This window comes from Hippocampus bargibanti, linkage group LG04 (genome assembly GCF_051943395.1).
Source record: "Hippocampus bargibanti isolate YZ-2025 linkage group LG04, ASM5194339v1, whole genome shotgun sequence".
In the NCBI taxonomy this organism is placed as follows: domain Eukaryota; kingdom Metazoa; phylum Chordata; class Actinopteri; order Syngnathiformes; family Syngnathidae; genus Hippocampus; species Hippocampus bargibanti.
This window is the reverse complement of record NC_142737.1, coordinates 12,361,018-12,384,451: the sequence shown is the minus strand read 5'-3', so window position 1 is coordinate 12,384,451 and position 23,434 is coordinate 12,361,018. Positions and strand designations below refer to the sequence as shown.

Here is a 23,434-nt window from a genome sequence, read left to right as displayed (position 1 = left end):
TAGCATAACTTTAACATTATAGGATAAGAAAGTTAGGTTGTGATCCTCGTCAAATTATGAACTGAGAAAACCTAAGACATTGGTAACAGTGCATTTTATGCACCAGTATGTTATTCTGCATTTGGTATACCTGAAGAATGAAACTTTCCAATAGTCCTTTCAACCCCTCACATCAAACTGGCCATACTTTCACCCGCAGAACCACCATGCTAATCCAAATAATTTTTGTTGATGGTTAGTTGCCAACCCCGCGATATAGAATTTCACTCATCAATGTTGTTAATATTATGCTGTCCGCAGTTTGGTTTGCCAAGAACAAGTTGTCTATGGAGAAACTTGTCAAAGATAACATTCATTTTATTATGTGTTGGAGCAATATGATACCAACAAAGCTTCTAAAGATGGCATTGAATTGCTGTCTGCGACAGAAAAAAACGATTTTCCACTCAGCAAATTTCCCAAAGCTGCGCTAATGTGCCTTGGCGGAGGAATAGAATGGCAGGCTTACAAAACTGCAACGTCTAAGCTGCTAAATGCTGATGGTTTCACAGCTCTCCAGATGATACCAGATGAAACCAAAATTGTTATAAATACAATGTCAATACAAAAAAAATGTATTTTGTCAACAGTATGATATGAGAGTAAATAGTAATAATACTTCCGATGGTGAATTAAAATTCAAAATAATCCAAATAAATAACATATTTTCCTTACGACCGGGTTACAGGTTGAAAGTTTAAGGAAGGCAAAGAAATCAGCAAAAGTCTTTTTCGTTGTATCATCAGCTCATACTGAAATACTATATGTGTTGACTGTCTCCAAATGAAAGGGAAATTATGTTGAAACAACTTACTCATTATACTTTATGATACATACTCACACAATACTATAGAAATACAGCTCAAGTGATACAGAACTTTGTTAATTACATTTCAATCTATAGAGATTAAATAAATAGTGGTTTTATGCATAACTTGCACATTCATATGTCATTTATGACTTTAATATCAAGAAATATAAAACAAAAAAGGGGGGGCACAATTCAATTGTGTGTGACGGTGTGAACTCCACCCTCCCTCTCGTCTGCATCGTCATCATCCGGCCTGAAGAGTAGCAGTGTTTCCCCTTCTGAGGTCATAGCACCCCCTACCCCAACCTTCTCTCCTCCCCGCTCCACATCTTTCCTCTCCACTCCTCTCCTCCTTCGCTTGCCCTCCCCTCCCCTCGTGGAGCTTTAAAAAGTGAGAACAACCGCCGGGGAAGCTCACTCCCAGCGAGGCATCCATTCGAAAGCTCACAAACACCACCATCAACATCATCATCATCATATCATCTTGTATTTGGTGGTAAGAGCCTCTTTTCTTTTTTCTGCACTTGCACAACCTGAATTAAATCTTCTCTGCATGATCACATTAGGATGTTTTCAAGATGCACATGCATGATACTGCAGCAGATGACTTACACGTACATAACTTACACTTCTGGCGAGTCATAGTTTTGTTCTTTGGGTATGTGATGTTTTAAAAAGGATGTACCTGTATATATGTTTTTATTCTTGTATATGTCGATTTAGTACAGGATACATATCACATTTAAATCATTATGTTCATCTTACAATGCTTTTTATTGTATTGCTTTCAACCTGCACCACAAATGTCATTTTAAATATTGTTATGAATGCACATAGATAGAAGTTTCCATATTAATAGGAACATGTAGTATGTTTGTTTGTTTTTTGAAAAGCTAATTTTTAATGCCATTTGCAGGCATTTCTCTCTCTCTCTGTCTCTCTATCTATCTATCTATCTATCTATCTATCTATCTATCTATCTATCTATCTATCTATCTATCTATCTATCTATCTATCTATCTATCTATCTATCTATCTATCTATCTATCTATCTGTCTGTCTGTCTGTCTGTCTGTCTGTCTGTCTGTCTGTCTGTCTATCTATCTATCTATCTATCTATCTATCTATCTATCTATCTATCTATCTATCTATCTATCTATCTATCTATCTATCTATCTATCTATCTATCTATCTATCTATCTATCTATCTATCTATCCATCCATCCATCCATCCCATATCCACCTATCCATCCATCCATCCATCCATCCATCCATCCATCCATCCATCCATCCATCCATCCATCATCCATCATCCATCCATTGTTCCATCGTTGTATCTATCGTCTATCCATCTATCAATCAATCAATCAATCAATCAATCAATCAATCAATCAATCAATCAATCAATCAATCAATCAATCAATCAATCAATCAATCAATCAATCAATCCAGCTCGCTAGCTAGCAACCTATCTACAAACCTATTTATCTAGACATTAATTTTAGAAAAATGTTTTTAAATTATTTGTCTTAGTCTGTGTAATACCCGGAAAAGAATGCCATTCGACAGTAGTCAAATGTTTTAAATATCTACTTTTTCAAACTATCTCTCTCATCTACAGTATTGATAACATCTGCACCGGTTCATTGTCTTCTCTTCTTTGTATTTTTTGCCCAAACTATAAGTTGCTGCAGCACCAAAGTGTGTCCGATTTGAGCCTCCTGCCTTCTCTGTTCTTTTTTCCGTGGATATTCGAGTCACACTCTTTGTTGATACTGTGCACCATTGCACACTAACATTGCCGAAGTAGTGCTTTGTATCTGCATTCCAGGATTTGTGGTCACTTCAGTTCATGATGTGAGTGAGTCACAAAGTTAAAACGCTAACACTGTTTCCGTATTGGTATCAGGACAAAAATAAAACTCAGCAAAAAAAAACCTTTGAATTCAGAGATTTTGTATTTATTAAGTGCTTTTATCAGAAGCCATCGATTCTTTCACCCGTTTCAGAGCAGCCCTGGAAGATGAGATGACTCAGGACGACTCATTCTTTTTAATGCTGATCTCTGTGGATTTTTATTGCTTCCCATGTTGCTCTTCTCTTCATTCTCTCTTTTCTCTCCTTTCATCTGCCTCTATCCAGATGTCTCATCTCTCCATTTTCTCTTGTTTATTTGTTGCGCTGGGTATGCGCATTCAAAATTTCAAGGCCCCACACCGAGCCCAGCAGTGGGGGGGAGGCTTGAAGGCAACAATGCTGCTTTATGTTCTGTGGGACTTTTAAAGAGCTGGCATAGTGAAGCATGCACCAATGCCAATCCCCCTGAGTGACTGCGGAGAATGAATAATGCCTGCTAAGTAGCTTTCTGGCATAGCATATTGTAGCAGGGTAGAAAGAAACAATGGCCAAATTGAAGCTTTAGTGATCCCAACATGTCCAACTGATTCTAAAACATGACTTCTTTCTCCACAATGGATGACATGTAGTCACATTGAACTTTTATCGAACTGCAAATTAAAGTCTTTCATAAATGAAATCTAATTGAAAAATATAAACTGTCTTTCATATTCATTGATACTTAATTTGCCCTTACTTTATCATAATCCTAAACTACAGGACAAAAAAAGATATTATTTTATTTATTTGCTAAAGAATACATGGGAAGAGTAGAAATACTTGCATATTAAATCGCAATGGCATTACAAGGAGAAAAAAAAACAGTTCAATTTTAGTGCTGTGCAAATAAAGTTGAGTGAAGTACTCTTCCTCACACTTGATGAATCTAAATGCACACTTCACTGTGTAGGAACAACCCTAAATTTAGTCACTTCGCGCAGAAATGCAAGTATGTTGTACTTTTTCACCATTTCTGCGTCCACATTTTGTGGTCATTACTGGAAGTGAAGAATGTCCCACCTTCATCTCTCAGAACCTCAGTGCTCTGTCTTCGTTGCATTTGCTTGTTAAGTTGAATAAGTCCAAGCAGATACAAACTCAATAGAGGAACAGTAAACACTGAAATGGGCCATTTTACCCTTTTTTCTTGCTGAAACCAATAAATTATAATATTACATGATATAATTTAGCTGTTGGAATTTTCCCATTCATCATTGCGGTGGGAAGTGGCGATGTAATAAGGTTTTGGTGCTTCATTCACACTCGGATTGAATGCTTGTTGTTTCCCATAATTTGGTTACCCTCGGACCACCATGCCACTGCCCAGGATACAAACACTTTTCAATCATATTAAAGCCTCCAAAAACGTGATTGCAAGATTGAGGTCAAATGACACATATAGTACAGCTGTGATGCATGTCTTTGTTTTAATCGGTGCACGCGGTTGCCCTACAAACCTGGCAGTGTTGTGACTCAGTGTCTGGCTTCTGATCCTCTGAAGATGTTTTCACTTGTTCCACTCATATTTGACCTACTAAGAAAATGAAAAAAAAGCACAATCCTCTAAAACAACCCTATGAACAATGTAACACACGAAGTTTCCCAAAGTTAGTAAATAGGGGGGGAAAACATATCTGTTATTCCGATAATGAAGCCAAACAAGCAAAACAGCTCTTCATCCATACTGATGGCCTCATTGTAAATTCTTGCGATCAAAGTCAGCAGTGACCCGATTCTCTAATAATAATAATAATAATAATAATAATAATAATAATAATAATAATAATACATTTAATACATATTATTCAGGGTGATTATCCTGTTTTGTGGGGGTACTAAGTGGGTTTTTCAGTTACTCTCAATTGTGTTTGGAAAATGGCCAAAGCCAACACCCTTAAATCTTAAACCTTTTCAGTGTTTACAACCACAAATCCTCCTTTGTGCCAAACCCCGAAATTCATGTCACAAATAAGAGTCATATTGAGTCTCATAAGCCATTCAACACAATACGAAGGACAACGTGTACACATTTCTCACTACAATGCAATTGCCACATGAGCTAACAGTTAGCCTTGTGTCTTGTCGCTCTTCTTTGTATTTTCAGGATGTTCTATCGTACAAGCTAACTAGCCAATAGTTAACACACAGTTAAGCCACTAACTGACTAGACACTAGCTAACTACCACGGTTTAGCCACTAGCTCACTAGCTAACTAGCCAGTAGCGAACGAACACAGTTTAGCCACTAACTAACTAGCTAGTGGCTCATTAGCTTGTGGCTAGTGCCTCCAGGGGAAAAATGTGTGTGTGCGTGTGTGTTTGTAAAAGAAAAGAACAAAATTGTTTTCGAAACAACACCGGCACCGCATGCCTTTGGAAGTAATAATGACATTTTGAGGTTGTGAGCTGAACCCAAACATGGCCTCATGACTCTCAAATACAAGAGGCTCCAAACAGGGTGGGAAGCACATATGTTCATGTCTGATGTGGGTGTGTTGCAGGGCTTGATACTGTATGTTTCTCAGCCAGTATTTCAGCAGGAAACACATGTTTTCAACAGACAGGGCCAGCAAGAGGGGGGCACAGCTAAGCCGCACAGCTGCACAAAAGGAAAACAAAACGGAAACTACAGGCTGTTGCACGTGAGTCAGTGAGGTTCAGTTTAGGGGGACTTTAGGAGGGGGGCTTGTCATAGCACTCGGCAATAAAAAGTCAATTTGCTTTGTTTTACACAAGAACTAGAAAGTGACCCGTCCTTTTAGTGGTGAGTGTGTGTTTGCTTTAATGGACAGGGCAGTACATCTTATTGGGCTCGTAATTGTTTTGCTTTTAGTGTGTGTGCGTGTATGTGTGTGTAAGTGATGTGAAAACAAAGTTATGCTCTGCTTTGTGTGTGTCCAATCAAGCAGAGAGGGTGAACCGGCAGACAGCAGAGAATGAAAACTTTCCCAAGATTAGTGGATCAGACTGTATTTTTGGTTGAATACAAATTTGGGGAATGAGGGGGTTGAAAGTACTGTACATTATTGTATTGTAATTTTAGAGAAGCCAGGAACTGCTTTTGTGTCTTTCACCTGTATAGTTTTCGAGGTATCCGTTGAGAGCCTCCTCACATACCTGGAAAGGTACAACAAATACATTTTGTCCCCCAGTACAGGAAACCTTTAGAGGACACCTGTGTCTTTGGAGCACCGGACGTTTTTACTAAATTTAGTTACAGGGTGAGTCATTGACAGCGTAGTGGTTTACTTGTTTGACTTCCGTGCAGGAAGCACAGTTTCAGTTCCTTCAATTTTAAATTGAGTATGACTGGGTGGATGTGTGACACTACAGTATGACTGGTAGTGTTTATATAATATATGTTCCCTTTTTTCAACCTTACTAATGGCTTGTACCATCATTGTGTTAAAAAAATTATCAAACAAGGCCTTGAGTACATAGTTTCCCCACCATGCTATACAGTATATCCAGAGAGACATATTGTAACCTTATACAGGGATTACCTATACGATGGAATTATATTTCAACAGTGACAACATGTCCAGAATTTTTATGAAATTAACTTATTTTCTGCACTATAAGGCATGCCTAAAAGAAAATATTTTTTTCAAAAACTGACCATGCGCCTCATAATCCTGTGCGCCTTATGTATGGAAAATATTTTAAAATATGTCATTAATTGAATGTGCCCCCTTATAATGTGGTGCACCTTGTTTTATGGAAAATGTTTTTTTTAATATGCCATTCGTTGAAGGTGCACCTTGTATTCCAGAAAATATGGTAGTTATACAGATTATAAATCGCATTTCAAGTGAAAAGATTACAAAAGTTTTTCGCCCCGACTACTTTTCTCTTACTGCAAAACCGAGCATTGACACAGGTGTGTCTAGCTTTTTCTATCCAGTATACCTGTATGTGAATGAAAGTGAGTTAAATAAATGTGATTACAAAATAAATGATTAATTAATTGAACCCCAAACACATCATTCAACTGTCCTGTCCAATGCGTTACGACCAACTTCCTCCATGAGTCAGTGTCGAATCCATGTTTCCTCCCCACTTGTCCCGCCCTTTCCTCCCAGCGGCTTCCCCGGGGCACGGGACATAGGTGCACAGAAAGGAAGCAGCACAGGAAATGAAGGGACTGTAGCAAGAATTTTATGATTATTTTTCCTTCAATTGTTGATTCATTATCAACGATTAGTATTCATTCAACAAAGACACGAAATGCCTATTAGTCAACTTCCTGGTTATAGTTGGTTGTAACTTGTTCTTATATTTAGTGTCCATGTGTCCTGGCCCCTTGTCGCGGGAAAAATGCCATTTATTCCCTTTGGGCTTCAAAATCTTAATGTGTTTAGTTTGTTTATTGCAGCATCAGCTTTTGTTAAAGGACAACCGACGTCTCCGGACAAGTTGTGTCTATAATTTGTAAAATGGCTTCAAATGACGCTACTGAGCGTATTTTACAAAGATTCCACCGCATATAGCTATATTTTACGTTTTAAGACTCGCGCTGAATATTCAGGAAGTCTTATTTTTGAGTTGGTGATGAGTCCGTACGTGACGTCACTAAAGGACCGCCCCTGACCGTAAAAAAGACGCATTGTCCATCACATCAATCTATTTTGCTGTACTTGTTTGGTCTGGGGACCTCGTGTTGCACCCAAAAGCCGCCAGAAGGCCAGAAGAGGTCGTCCAAGCGCCATATAAGGAATTTATCAGCCTGTGGAAACGGAGGCGGCCACAGGAGGTCACCATTTTGTGCCTCTTTTTTTTGGTTGAAAGATTTCCCCCCAATGTTGCCTTTAATCGATTGCAAACATGTATGCTTTCCTCTACAGAACTATTTGAATCATATTCATAACTGGATGTGTAACAAGAAAGCATATTCTCCAAATCTGAAGCCATTGTTTTGATTCACTAGCAATGCAAGACGTCTTGGCGTGATGTCACAAACTGGGGGCGGGACTTTCTGAAAATGCCCAATTCGCAGCTCAATTTTTTGTAGATTTTGGACACTTTAAGTCATTTTTATCTGTGTTTTGCATTTGACTAAAAATATCATACTGCGTGTTTTGGGTATTTTAGATGCTATAAAACGTTTTTCTGATGTCAGTTAAAAAAACAAAAAAGTGACGTCGGTTGTCCTTTAAAGCACTGTATAAATCAATATGTATTGTAATGCAGTGGTCCCCAACCTTTTTTGTGCCACGGACCGGTTTAATGTCAGACAATATTTTCACGGACCAGCGGATAACATTTTGCTCGCTTACGGTGGGCTAATTTTAGCGATATGTATCACCTGACCTTGACAAGCGTTTTGACATGAGTCAAGAGTAAGTCATAGACGGATGTAATCAGGTAATTTTTCATTTTTCAAAATAAAACATAGTTCAGAATCAGATAGTAAATAGACTGTGAGTAAATAGATTTATTCTTTCTGCACGGCCCGGTACCAAATGACCCACGGACCGGTACCGGTCCGCGGCCCAGAGGTTGGGGACCTCTGTTGTAATGTATTGTATGTATGACCCAAAGTTTGTAGTGATGTTCCCCAGGGCTGCATCTTAGTCCCACTTCTATTCTCTCTACGTAATAATTGAAGTCATGGTTTGGATAGTTGTCATCTTTATATAGATAATGTTTTGTGTTTATTATTTTACTTGATGTTAACAGTTTTGTTAAGCGCTTTGTTATTGCTTCAGCTGTTGTTAAAGCACTATATAAATCGTATAGTATTGTATTGATAACCTTTAACTCATTCACTGCCAGAAATGTGCAAAAATACATATATCCACTTCGATGTCTGGGTTTTTGTCATTGTCACTCAAATTCCAGCACCCAGAGAACATTGAGTTTTAGGACTGCATAAACATTCAATACAGCGTTAGAAACCTTAGTCTGTCTTCGTTCATCAGAAAAAAAAGAGTTCATTCCGAAATTATTTGGGTCTGGAGTTATATAAGCTTGAAATGAGGGCAGCTGTCCAAAATACAATGCAATACATATACATATTTGTCCATATAGCGCTTTAACAACAGCTGAAACTGGAACAAAGCACTAACATGGAAAAAAGGGAAATGCTGCCCCCTTGTGAAATGGAAAAAAACATTGCCAGAGGCCATGGCCAGCGCTTTATCGGCACGCAAAGCAGAAAAAAAACCAAAACCCGAACAAATTTGGCAATGGCGCTCTATGTCATATTTTAAATTACCGAATATATTCGTGAATGGCAGTGAATTAGTTTATTGCATTTATTGGTGGTAGCAATGTCTGAAAAAACTACAGTTTTACAAAACTGCAAAGCTAATAATATGTATTTTTTTATTGTTTTCAGTTCGACCCATCTATAACAGTTATTTCAAATCAGTCGTATGTGAATCTAAAATTCATTTTGTGGTTGCAGATAATTGAAGAGCTTCAAAGACCTACCAAGACCATGACCAAAATACATTTTTTAGTGATATCTTCTCTCTTCTGCTGCCTAGCCGACAGTGTAAGTAGCACACTTCCTTTCTGCACATTTATAAAATAGCATTATAATCTTTCAAATAAAACTTTGTTTGACCCACTTTTATATATATTTTTTGAGTGACATTCCTCCCACAGCCTGTTGAGCTATCTAGCTGGCTACCTAGCTGGCTAGCTATTTGCTGTCTATTAGCTATCTATCTGGATAGCTGGCTATCTATTAGCTATCTAGCTCGCTATCTATTATCTAGCCATTGGCTAGCTAACTAGCTTTCTCCACTGTGAGACTAATAAAGGCATATCCAATCCAATCCAATCCAATCCATTATTATTATTATTATTATTATTATTATTATTATTATTATTATTATTATTATTATTATTATTATTATTATTATTATTATTATTCATTTCAAAACACTTTCGCAATACTCTATAATTTTTTTTCTGCACCACAAGTAAACCAACCAATCCTTCTCATTTGACCAAGGCACAATGACAAATTAAGTCCCATTCCCAGTCTTGAACTTTTGTGCTGTTGTATATTTTGCAGGCGGAGCTGCTCCGCTCCAAGAGAGGAACTCGTTTTTACCGAGGTGAGCCTCAGAGGAAGACATCCAGGCGGGCACTTTTCATTGTTCATATCCAGAAGTCTTCACCTTCCTTTGACACCTCCCGTGAGCCCAGCCATTCTTTTTCTTTTTTGCCTTTCCTTATAACAACATCACCTCAGCTTCAGATTCTTTTGTTCCGCTCTGTTTGTCCATGTAACAATCACCATTTGTAATCTTCTAATCTGATTGGCTTTTGATTTGCATGTATTTGTGTGTGTTTTCTCAGCACGTTGTGTGGATAGTACAACGTCGGCCGTGCATAGTTATGGGGACACTTGGCTCCGATGGAAGGGACAGCGTGTGGAGTATTGCCGTTGTGCTTTTAGAGGACGAGAACTGTGTCACGTTGTGCCCGTCATCAGTGAGTGCGACATATTATCAACACGATTCTGCTTTCACATCATGAACCACCAAGAACAGTTAGTGTGTTTACTTTCAAAACAAAAATACTGTACATTGATAGTGACCAATTGATTTTTTTTTGTGTGTAGCCTCACGGCGGCGCGGTAGCTTAGTACAGAGGTCATGAGTTCAAGACCTGGTCCGGCCTCTCTGTGTTGAGTTTGCATGTTCTCCCCGGGCCTGCATGGGTTTTCAACGGGTTCTTTGGTTTCCTCCCACATCCCAAAAACATGCATGGCAGGCTGATTGAACACTCCAAATTGCCCCTAGGTGTGAGTGTGAGAGTGACTGTGTTTTGTCTTTGTGTGCCCTGCGAGTGGCTGACAACCAATTCAAGGTGTCCCCCGCTTGGTGCCAGAAGACGACTTGGATAGGGTCCAGCACCCACCGCGACCTTAATGAGGAATAAGCGGGACGGATAATGGACGCAGGCACCCTCAGAAGACATATTTTACTTCAAAATGTCACTTTAGAGACACACCCCGAAGTGATGCCAGCCAATCACCCACAGAACAACCATTAGCGCTCACACACACCTAGTGTTTAGTGTTAGGGTGTTTCATTAACCTGCCATGGATAATTTGTGAATGTGGGAGGAAACCGGAGTACCTTTTTTAATTTATTGAGGTATGGCAGGTTAATTAACTCATTCACTGCCAGATGTGTAAAATGTGTCCACTCCAGTGCCAGGGTGTTTGTCATTGTCACTCAAATTCCAAGACCCACAGAATATTGAGTTTTAGGACTACATCAACATTTAATGCAGCGTCAGAAACCTTAGACTGTCTTCTTTCATCAGAAGTAAGAGTTAATTCCTAAATTGTTTGGGTCTGGAGTTATATGAGCTTGAAATAAGGGTGGCTGTCCAAAATACAATGCAATACATACATATTGGTTTCTATAGTGCTTTGACAACAGCTGAAGCTGGAACAAAGCGCGGAGATGTAAAAAAGGAAAATGCTGCCCCCTTGTGGAATGAAAAAAAACATTGCCAGGGGTATTGTCAGTTCTTTATTGGCACCCAAGCAACAAAAAAGAAAACCCAAACAAATTTGGGAATGGCGCTCTACGTCATCCCAATAAATTTGTGAATGGCCGTGAATGAGATAAAAAAATAGCTAATGGCCTTCGATGCTTAAGGGGCACCGTATTTGGTATTGAGCTGAATGAATCAATATCAGCATGTTTAAAAGTAATGTCTGTTAGGGTCATTATTTGGCTTAACAATGTCGTATTTGTTTGTCATTCATTTGTCTGTCCACTCACACACTTGGTGAGCAAAACAAAATTTTGCTGTGGCTCATAATGACTGAATCCCTGCTGACCACATCATCCATTCTAACCACGGTTCACTTTATAGGCTTGTGACATGCAGTCCACCTTAACCCTATTTGGTTTTCTGCCCTTTCTAGACTGCTACACATCTCATTGCTACAATGGAGGGACATGCAAGGAAGCTGTGTACTCTTCGGACTATATTTGTCAGTGCCCCACAGGCTTCAGTGGCTCCCAGTGTGAGATCAGTAAGTAGGGCCCGGCTCAAAATCTCTGTTTATGTTCTTTTGAAAGTATTTCATCAGTGGTTTGGGGGTTGATAGAAGCACAAATTTACCTTGAATAAGTCTTGTGTTTGTGTTTACAGTTGTGTAGGAACAGAAAAGGGCTTTCCCCCCAAAGCTGAAAACATAAAATTGTCCAAAATCTTTTATGATGAATGACTAAGATTATGTAGTCGAGCCCATACCCAGAAAAAAAATTAAAATGTGTCTCTTAAGACATTTGGATTAATTATTACAAAAATAAAACTCTCTAAACCATGCAAATATCACTGATGTATGAATGTTTTATATCTGTCCAATTCTTTCGGAGACAGTTAGACACCACACCCTCTCAGTTGAATAATTACGCATAGTACATCACTAAGTGGCAGCTAGCCAGTGATAGCCTTAGTGAAAGCCAGAGTCAATAAATTTGTGCTTTTAATTCTTCAGTCATCGACGAAGCGTTACAGGTTTCTCACATTACATAAAAACAGACCCATTATATCACATAAATGTAAAATTGACGTTTTCTTTCTTTCAAGACAATCTCGCTGCTCGTTCTGTGTTTGCTCCTTGGCCACGTGGGGGCGGTATAATTGAATTGAGCTCCACAGACTAGCAAATTTAGCCTGGATATTATTAGATTCGATTCGATTAGATTAGCCTTTATTTGTCTCACAATGAAGAAATTTACATTTCACCGCACCAAAAACAAAATACAGTGAAACCTTAGTTTATTAACCCCTTGGTTTACGAACTTTTCAGTTTACAAACGTTACATTTATGAAAAATTTACCTTGGCATACAAACTATTTTTTTGGGATACACACGGAGCTGCCACAATGAGCTGCCTAACAAGAAAATGGTGGCCACTGTTTTTGTCCTCTATTCCCCGCCCTCAGTCTTCGGTTAAAGCCACGTGATTGGTCAAGAACGCATCAGTGGGGGATGGGGTTACAGATGGAGAGAACGCGGCCGTTCTCCAAAAACCAAAATGGCGTCTTCGGTTAAAGCCACGTGATTGGTCAGGAACCCAGCAGTGGGGCGGGGTTAAACATTAAAGATACAGGCAGACACAGAGAGAGAGACACACACGAAAGGGAGATGACAGAGTTTGAAACAAAAAAACAAAAGTGAAAAAATGAAATAGTGAGAAAATGCATAGAAAACAGTGAAATTTGGACCCATTTCAACGTTGATAGTTCAAAAGCAGAGTGTAGACTGGAAGGTTAAAATATGCCATCAATCAGGCTCCACAAATAACCCGCACAAGTCATCTGTACACTTGATGCAGCAAGCTATCAACCCAGCTAAACAGATCACAATTGATGAAGAACTAGATACAATTATCACAGAGAAAGCACCTACAAGGGATCATTCCTCAAGATGGTGAAAGAAGCCTATGTTCCTCATCAAGTGTTTAATGCTGAGGAAACTGGACACTCCATTCCATCAAGCCATTAAGGACCATCACAAAGGTAAATAAAGTGACTTTATTGTATAGTACAATTTATTTCTTTAATCATAATACTATAGCACATTTATTATACATAAAATAAGGTATATTTTGTGTAGTTTTAAGGCTTAGAAAATTAGAAAGTAGAAAATTATGTTTTTTGGGGACCTGGGAACGGATTATTCTCATTTTAATGGTTTCCTATGGGAATTTTTTTTTGGGATACACACTGTTCGCCTTACACACTCTGTCTGGGAACCAATTAAGTTCGTAAGCCATGGTACCACTGTAATAAAAATAGCTGCTGTAAAGGCAGCCCACTCACGCGCCGCCATCTGAAGTAAAAAAAAAAAGGGACACACCACAAAGGACACAGACAGTCATTCAATCTTAAGCGCTTTCTGCACCCGATAATATTCCGTCTTATTATCGGGGTATTAGATTAAAGGCATATCTCCCTGGTTGTTTTAAATACTCAATATTTTGATTTTCTACGTCTTTCTTTCCTTTCCTCTTCCTTTCATAACTTTGCTGCTGTGTTACTTCCGGGTCGAGTGAACGCTGGCGCGAATGGCCACCGCTGCTCACCCGCACAAAAAATCCTGCGACTGTAAAGTGTCCTTGAGTGTTTTGAAAGGTGCTTATAAATGAAATGTATTATTATTATTATTATTATTATTATTATTATTATTATTATTATTATTATTATTATTATTATTATTATTATATGTTGTTCTATTTGTCTTTTGTTTAGTTTGACAGAATACATCGAATTTTAGCGGCAATACAGCTTGATCGATGACTTTGAAAAATTATTCTCCCAAACCACTGCTTGCCGTCACTGTCACCATGCAGCATTTTTATCCCCAATTTTTGCTCTTTGAACCACGCGCAATCAAGTTCCCTTTGCTTTGCAATAAGGACGTAATGTCAGAATGATAACATTCAAATGCTGTGAAGAAGTGTTCCGCAGTGGGAAATAGCCGTCATCCGGTCATCAAAAATGAATTAGATAAGAATTTAAGAGACACATGAGCGCCAAGAATAATCAAGGGCATATGTGTATCTAATCATTCAGCTGTTTGTTTCCAGACGTAAAAGAGAAATGCGTTGTGGGGAGTGGGGACGCCTATCGGGGCACGTGGAGTATCAGCAAGTCGGGAGCAGAGTGCATCAACTGGAACAGTACGGCACTCAGAGGAAAAAAGTTCACCGCCAGGAAAGTGGACGCCGGCAGCCTTGGGCTGGGCAACCACAATTTCTGCAGGTTTGTAAGAAAATACAGACTTGTATAGTTAAATACCCGGCGCCAATTCGTTGTTTGATTAAATAATTAAGTAATGGTTTTTATAATCGCTCACTGGCATACAGTACCTGTCAACCTGCGAGACAACCTCCGAGTTACCTTAATAACAACTCAATTTTTCCTTACTTACTGAGAAAATCATACGCGTGTGTAATACAGTAAAGTCTCGTTATATCGATATTCAAGGGAGTCCGAAAAAATATCGATATAGCCGGGACTATCGATATATCCGACTCTGTTTGCATGTAATTTTCTCCGTGCGTGCATAGAAATAGTATCGATATAACCGGGACTATCGATATATCCGATATCGATATAACGAGACTTTACTGTATTTCATTGCGCAATTTTATGAACAAAATTTCACATGTAAACATTAATACTTTTATGTTACAAAATATTTGTAGAAAAAAATCAAGTATGTTCTTTGTTGTCGGGCATGGTGGATTTTTTTGCCGTGGACAACAATTCATTTGATGAGTTCAGTTGAGAGCATTCCCCATCATAATTCAATTTGACCTGCAAATAAGAAACTAGTGTCCTCTACCATGCTTTTTCCGTACTCAGTGTTTATCTTTCTAGCAAGTGAAAATGCTCTTTCACTATCTACATTGCTATGAGGCAGGCATATAGTCACATTATTCATAAAGTGCAAACAAAAAAATAACAAGTGAAAAAAAAACACTGTAAAATGTTTAATTTAACTGATTTCTAAATAAAATTCCACTTCATCGGAACTTATCTTCTCGCAACTTTTGTTTGTTCTCGAGACTTTTCGCACGGACTTGTTTTCTCAGTGGTCGACTTTGTTATAATTCACATTACTGCTAATATTTAATGACGAAAATCTATCAAAAATATCTCACAATTATATTTAATAATTTTTGCGTTCCCTGTACAAACTTCCTTGTATGCCGTATACATATAAAAATGTGCAAAATCGTACGGCTGGTTGACAGCTATGCACTGGGGTGTTTAAAACTGTCTCACAGTTGGATTTCCCACTCAGTGTTTCAACTGTACCTTTCTCATGACGAGACTGAATGATGATTTTCTCTCCTCTCAGGAACCCCGATCGTGACGGTGCTCCTTGGTGTTACACCTACAAAGGCACTCAAATCATCTGGGAGTTCTGTTCCTTGCCCAAATGTTCACAAGGTAGCACCTCACATCAAGCACTCTACTGTACATTCATGTTTTTTACGTAACCCATATATATGCTCCCTTATGTGATTTTCAATAGATGAACACGAAGAATGCACAAGAGGGATCGGTCTGACTTACAGGGGGACGGAGTCCGTCACTAAAAGTGGCGCCCGTTGTCTCTCATGGGACTCTCCGGCTATCATGCATAAATCAAACAACGCTTGGAGGTCTGACGCCCTTGAATTGGGCTTGGGCAGCCACAGCTACTGCAGGTACAAAAGCCCGGATGAAAACAATGTCATTATTATTTTATATAAAATGTAATATAAAATAACTCCATGCATCTGGTTTCATCCAATAGGAATCCTGATGGTGATGGAGGTCCATGGTGTTATGTATATAAGAACATGCAACTGACTTGGGAGCTCTGTGATGTCCCGAAATGCAGTGAGTTGTTTACATCCTTTTTCTTTGTTTTTTTTTTGTTCAGCAGTCTGTTGTTGGTAAATGCTGACCTTTAAAATATAAAATATAACCGGTAAAGGACCATCAGGTTCAATATTGCTGCTATTCAGTAGTGTAATGTCATCTAGAAATAATCTAATTCTCACTGTTGCAATTATTAAATATTAGTTACACCACTTAACATAAAAATTACAGCTGATTTTGCCAGCATTGTGTTGGAAGTGCATTTTAAAAGTAATGTTGTTATTTAAAAAAATAAAGACATTTGTTCTTAGATATGAATAAAACATTTTTTGTGGGTTAAAATCTCATTAACAAACTTTGACATGTGGGAAAGCAAATAGCGCTGAAAACTACAGCGATTCATGACTAAAACTAATGAAATTAACTGATTGATTGCCAGACGTGCAAAAGTGGGTCCGCTCCAGTGCCAGGGTTTTTGTCATTTTCACTCAAAGTCCAGGACCCACAAAATATTGACTTTCAGGACTACATAAACAATCAATGCAGCGTAAGGAACCGTAGACTCGCTTCTTCCATCAGAAAAAAAATGTTAATTCCTAAATTATATGGGTCTGGAGTAAAATGAGGTGCAAGTAGAAGGGGGCTGTAAAAAAGGCAAACGCTTTCCCCTCATGGAAGGGAACAATATTGCCAGAGGTCTGACGAGCGCTTTATCGGCACACCCCATCAAGCCCCCACCGGCAAGAAAAACTAAAACCCGAAAAAATTCGGAAATAGCGCTCATGCTTTTCAATTTCCAAAGATAGTCAGGAATGGCAGTGAATGAGTTAACGAACAATGGTATTCAAAACTGAATTAGTGGACAATTCTCTTTTTCAGCGAGACGTCCATCCTCTATCACCCCACTGGGCCCTCGAGGCCCCATAATCAACAACAACCAAGGTATGACATCATCATAACCCCCCTGTGAGTTTGCTAGTGTTGTTTGAAGCGTTGTTTTCACAATCTGTCCATCCTCACTTCAGGAAAATGCGGCCAGCGTTTGGACAACACCTTGAGCCAGCCTACCTTCCGCATGTTTGGAGGTCGTGAAAGCGACATTACAGAACAGCCGTGGCAGGCCGCCATTAATGTCTACCAGGCTCGTCTGCGGCAACACTTCCACCGATGTGGAGGAATTCTCATTGACTCCTGTTGGGTCCTGTCTGCAGCTCACTGCTTCGAGCCTACGTAAATGAGACTCACTCGTTACACATTTCCCTATAACATACTGCTTACATGTTGTGGTTGAGTTCTCATATAATACAGAGCAGCGATACTTGATAGTGCTAATACATTTTGTTCAAAAATACAAAACTTCAATGACTGTGGTACACGTTACACTGATAGTCTGTAGTCAGCCTCCAATGAGAAGAAAGGACCACCGATGCATACAGTATGTGGAACCGTCGCGGCTTGGAATTGAAGCGGATTTACGTGCAGGAGATGTGAGACAATCTCTTTTTGTCAATGGATGCTACGGTTTGCTTTAAAAACCTGCACATTCCGCTATGAACTCCCTGGTGTCACATTATTTATTTGTTTGTTTGTTTTTTATTTCAAGATGGCGCCACGAGAGTGGCTGCCTTTACAGCAGCTCCTGTATTTTGTTTTTGCTGCTGTGAAATGTATTTTTTTTCACAGTGAGACAAATAAAGGCTAATCTAATCTAATTTAAACAAGGCATTAATCAAGCACTATCTCATTCTAAACATGAGGGGGCACTATGCCAATGGAGTGCATAGAGTAGATAAGAGAATACGTGACCACAGTATACACAGAGGATGCCATTTACCTCTTTGTTTTTTTTCTACAAAATAATATGAGTTAAAAAATACAGGGCTGTGTATTGGGAATAATAAAAGTTCTAAAATAAAACTACGATACATAAAACATGGCCGACATAAATTCTTTCTGGAAGGTATCTCACGATGGTGAAGTGGTATCATTGTACTGGAGCATTTTTATGACAGTTGTACAGCATATGTCCTGATCATGGTATCGTTATTGATACATATCTGCCCAACACACACCTTGCATTGTCATTCCATACACATGTCACGTCATACCATGAAGATCATGTGTGTTCTCCTTTGTGCAGGGATAAACCTTCAAAGTTGGAGGTCATTCTGGGCAGGACATTCCGCAAACAGAATTCCAGCAGTGAGCAGATTTTCAAAGTGGAAAAATACTGGATTCATGAGAAATTTGATAACGACTCGTTTGACAATGACATAGGTTGGTACAACTGACGTGCTCAATTAAAAAATTAAGATGCTATTGTATTGAATTACATCACCATGTTTGTACATGCCCCAAACTCTGGGAACTTTCCTATTTGTACATTAAGAATGAAAGCGAAACCCCTCACTAAAGTGCATGAGTGATTTTTTACATTTACATCATGCGTGCATTCAGGTTCAACAAAATAGCTGTGCATGTACATAAGATTTGAGTCAGATTGGCATGTTTTGCTAATTTTCTCATTGATTTTCTGCAGCTCTGCTGAAGCTGAAATCAGACATTGGGGTCTGTGCCGTGAACTCTCCAGAGGTTCTCCCCGCGTGTCTTCCTGAAGCTGGCCTAGTGTTGCCTGACTGGACCGAGTGTGAGATCTCAGGCTACGGGAAAGACTCTGAGTGTATGCCAAATGACCTTTCACAATAAACTGACTGCGGCACTGTTCTCACTGTAGACTTGATGTTCAACCTGTCCTTTTCTCCTCTATAGTTTCCGCTCATTTTTCTGAGCGTGTCAAGAGAGGTTTTGTTCGTTTGTGGCCCAGAGAGCGTTGTGTCCCTGCTGTGCTGTCTGGACGTACAGTCACCGCCAACATGCTGTGTGCAGGTGACACAAGAGGCCTGGATGACGCCTGCAAGGTGAGTCCCCAAAACTAACATCAGCAAGTACACAAGCAAATTCTCATGATAGTTAAAGGACAACCGACACCATTTTTTTGTTTCCTAACTGATATCAGAAAAACGTTTTATAGCATCTAAAACACCCAAAACACGCAGGCTGCTATTTTTAGTCAAATGCAAAACACCAATAAAAATTAGTTAAAGTGTCCCAAAACTACTTCAAAATGACCTTGGAGATGCCGAGTTTCAGAAGGCATCTCCTTGTTCGTGATGTCAAGCCAGGATGTCTTGCCTTACTCGAGAATCAAAACAATGGCTTCAGATTCGGAGAAGATGCTTTCTTGTTATTCATCCAGTGATGAATATGATTCAAATAGTTCTGAGGAGGAAAGCATAAATGTTTGCATTCGATTAAAGAAGTCCTCCCGTATCAATTCGAGCCGTCAGGACTCCAATGTAGCGTTCCAGAAAATGCGCAAGATGGCGCCCAAGCTCCGTTGGAACTGGGCTGATTTGTCTGCTGGGAATTTGTGTCAACTAGGATCAAATAATAGTCTTGGTGCAACACACAATGATTCACCATCACGTTATTTATGTGTTTTCTTTCTAATTTCACCATCAACACGGATCAACACGAAGTTTTCAGACCAAACAAAGTACCCAAAATGCATTGTGCGTCGCTTTCTCGGTCAGGGGCGTTCCGGACATGATGTCACGCTAGGCATCGTCATCAACTTGAAAACAAGACTTCCTGAATATTCAGTGTGAGTCTTAAAACGTAAAATATAGCTATATGTGGTGGAATTTTTGTAAAATACGCCCAGTAGAAGTCATTTGAAGTGATTTTACAAATTATGGACACAACTTGTCCAGAGGCGTCCCTTAAAGGACAACCGACGTCACTTTTTTGTTTCCTAACTGACATCAGAAAAACGTTTTATAGCATCCAAAACACCCAAAACACGCAGTATGATATTTTTATTCAAATGCGAAACACCAATAAAAATGACAAAGTGTCCAAAATCTGATAAAAATTGAGCTGCGAATTGGGCATTTCCAGAAAGTCCCGTCCCCAGTTCGTGACGTCACGCCAAGACGTCTTGCATTGGTGGAGAATCAAAACAATGGCTTCAGATTCAGAGAATATGCTTTCTTGTTACACATCCAGTTATGAATATGATTCAAGTAGTTCTGAAGAGGAAAGCATAAATGTTTGCAATCGATTAAAGAATGTATTCTGTGCCATTTTGAGGCAACATTGGGGGTAAATGTCTCACCCAAAAAGAGGCAGAAGAAAATGGTGACCTCTTGCAGACAAGAGAGTGTATTGCGTTTCCACACGCTGATAAATTCCTTATATGGAGCTTGGATGCTCTCTTCTGGCGCAACACGAGGTTTTCAGACCAAACAAGCATTGACAGTGAAACACAGATTAACTGTACTGATTATGAATAAGAAAGCCTTTAATAGTCCCACAAAGGGGAAATTTGCAAAAAAAGGTCACGTTCAAGCCATGGTAACTACACACAGTTTGGGCCTGTAATTCGCGGATTATCATGTATCAAGGTGCCCATGTACAAAACTTTGAAAATGACTACTTTTACTGCTCTCCTTGAGTGTATCAAACTTCAATTTAGCAGTCAGCCTAATTCCTCTTGAAAAATAAGCTGAGTCAAGATGTAACTTTTAAAGATCCTATTTATTCAGCTAATTTACAATATGAACACAGAAAAAGGACACCAATGTCGAAAGCGTGACAAACAGCCAATGGCTTTGGAAGAAATGATGGCTTACAAAGAGCCGAACAAAATGGCTAAATGTTAACTTCCTGTCAACACATCATGTCTAAAGTGGCTTTCAAAATAAGAGCATAAATGGCTTGGTGTGAAGATGTCTCATGTCTCATTCTAAATATCTTTGGAACACCTTTCCAGGGAGACTCCGGCGGTCCTCTCGTCTGCCGCTCTAATGACAAAATGACCCTGATGGGCGTAATCAGCTGGGGCGATGGCTGCGGTCAAAGGGATAAGCCTGGAGTCTACACACGCGTCACCCGTTACATCGACTGGATTCACAACAAAATGACGGCCAACCCGATCTGAGTGGCAAGATGACGCTACGTTCACTTGATTATGCGTGGTGTATCTTAATCCAAATGGTGGATGTTTGAGACAAGCACTTGCTTAGAGGGACCAAGAGGAACTTCTGTCATGGGCTCTGAACAGTCACAGTTGCTCCGTGTTCTTCACTTACTGTGCTTGAGGGCCCACTGTACCCCCCCCCCCCCCCCAATTGAGATCATCCATGTGTGTTGACATGCACGGATGTGTTCAGTTGTTTTGGTCCGTTCACCCCTGTGGAGCTGGTTACAATGTGAAGGGTCAGTGATGGCTAAGGTTCAACACAGACTTGTGCGTAATATACATTTCATAAAATCTGCTGGTTCAGATTATCCTCGAATTTTATACTTTTTTTTGGGGCGTTGGGAATCTGTTTTTTTCTATCACATCACTCGTGACACATGAATACAGCCAAGCATGGACAGTAAAATTTAACATTTATATGATCACTTTTTTCATATTTACAAAAAAACTATGTAGCTCCATACAAATCATTTGTACCTGTGTGTGCATGTGTTTTTAACTTTTCTACTAATTTAATATTTATGTGTATTTTATAGAAATTTACGTGTTGTAAATAATTTATTGTTCTATAATCACCTCTGGTAAAATACATAAAGTTTTTGGACTCATTACATTCGCTCTGCTTTGTGTTTTTATTTTTTATGCAAATTATGTGGAACTACATGTTAAAATTGTTAAGGACTGGACCAAGGGGGCTCACACTTTTTCAGCATGGGAGCTACTTTGGAAATGACCAAGTCAAAATGATCAACCCATTATATTTATTGAGAAATATATTCTTGCAATGTATGTTAATGTATATCCGCATATGTTGCACAACACACCATAATTTTAAACCTGAGTTCACTCTGATGAATGTCAGACGAGACAAACGCTCATTGAAAATGTCATCGTGAAAATCGTGTCTCCTCCCATTCTGTACCCCCACTCATTTTTATACCCTATTTTACTTTTAAAAAACGAGCGAAATATTAGGATGTAACTAAAGACTAGTTTACTAACTTTTCAACGCGCATGTGCGTTGTTTAAAGGACAACCAACGTCACTTTTTTGTTTTTTAACTGACATCAGAAAAACGTTTTATAGCATCTAAAATACCCAAAACATGCAGTATGATATTTTTTATTCAAATGAAAAACACAAATAAAAATGACTTAAAGTGTCCAAAATCTGCAAAAAAATTGAGCTGCGAATTGGGCATTTTCAGAAAGTCCCGCCCCTAGGTCGTGACGTCACGCCAAGACGTCTTGCATTGCTGGAGAATCAAAACAATGGCTTCAGATTCGGAGAATATGCTCTCTTGTTACACATCCAGTTATGAATATGATTCAAATAGTTCTGAAGAGGAAAGCATACATGTTTGCAATCGATTAAAGAATTTATTTGTGCCATTTTGAGGCAACATTGGGGGAAAATCTCTCAGCCAAAAAAAGAGGCACAAAATGGCAACCTCCTGTGGCCACCTCCGTTTCCACAGGCTGATAAATTCCTGATATGGCGCTTGGACGCCCTCTTCTGGCCTTCTGGGGGCTTTTGGGTGCAACATGAGGTCCCCAGACCAAACAAGTCCAGCAAAATACATTGACGTGATGGAAGACGCATTGTAGCGGTACAATGCGTCTTTTTTTACGGTCAAGGACAGTCCTTTAGTGACGTCACGTACAGACTCGTCACCAACTCAAAAACAAGATTTACGGAATATTCAGTGTGTCTTAAAACGTAAAATATAGCTATATGTGGTGGAATCTTATTAAAATACACTCAGTAGAAGTCATTTGAAGCCATTTTAAAAATTATGGACACAACTTTTGCGGTGACGTCGGTTGTCCTTAATAATGAAAATGTCATCTGATTGGTTGTCCCGTGTATCAATCAAGTGAGGGGGGGGGGGGCTGATAGGCTGACGCCTAGTTTTTTTTTTTTTCCAAAACGACTCAACTTTATTTGTATAGCGTCAGTTCATGACAATGTCACATCACCATGTCATGCATCGATCAATCCTACCTTGGAAATGGATTGGTCGATCGTGATCGACATATTGAGCACCCATGGACTTGCCTAATTAGCACGATAGAACGCATTTGTCCACCAGATGGTGTCTTCAATCCCTGCTCGAGGTGTTAAAACGCAAGAGAAAATGTAAGTAAAGAGTTAGACTCATTTCTTTCATAAACCTACTTATTGACAACAAAAATACGGTACATTGGTGAAAAAAGAGGGTTAGGGTTTTTTTTTGCGTTTAAATATAACGGAGTTAATTTTCTTGTGTGAAAAGAA

General features: G+C 39.1%; 1 protein-coding gene across 4 annotated transcripts; it reads left to right on the top strand.

Annotated features, from left to right (window-relative positions):
* Positions 1-1,208: 1,208 nt before the first annotated feature.
* On the top strand, positions 1,209-21,770 carry plat (plasminogen activator, tissue). 4 transcript variants are annotated; one of them, XM_088994081.1, is made up of 15 exons: positions 1,209-1,346; positions 9,155-9,244; positions 9,773-9,815; positions 10,060-10,194; positions 11,648-11,758; positions 14,325-14,499; positions 15,605-15,696; positions 15,782-15,956; positions 16,046-16,131; positions 16,993-17,055; positions 17,139-17,343; positions 18,254-18,390; positions 18,653-18,793; positions 18,883-19,031; positions 20,948-21,770. In XM_088994081.1, the coding sequence occupies exons 2-15, from the start codon at positions 9,188-9,190 to the stop codon at positions 21,113-21,115; spliced, it is 1,737 nt and encodes a 578-aa protein (XP_088850207.1). In that variant the 5' UTR covers positions 1,209-1,346; positions 9,155-9,187; the 3' UTR covers positions 21,116-21,770. The 4 variants fall into 4 exon arrangements, with proteins under 4 accessions (XP_088850207.1, XP_088850206.1, XP_088850209.1 ...); XM_088994080.1 differs by having other exon boundaries at positions 9,773-9,896; XM_088994083.1 differs by lacking the exon at positions 10,060-10,194.
* The last annotated feature ends 1,664 nt before the right edge of the window (positions 21,771-23,434 follow it).

Excerpts from the sequence above, each read along its gene's own strand:
- plat (XM_088994080.1), top strand. The coding sequence starts at position 9,188 with ATGACCAAAATACATTTTTTAGTGATATCTTCTCTCTTCTGCTGCCTA. Across the intron at positions 14,500-15,604 it reads GGCAACCACAATTTCTGCAG|GAACCCCGATCGTGACGGTG; the intron begins GTTTGTAAGAAA and ends CTCTCCTCTCAG. Across the intron at positions 18,391-18,652 it reads CTCGTTTGACAATGACATAG|CTCTGCTGAAGCTGAAATCA; the intron begins GTTGGTACAACT and ends GATTTTCTGCAG.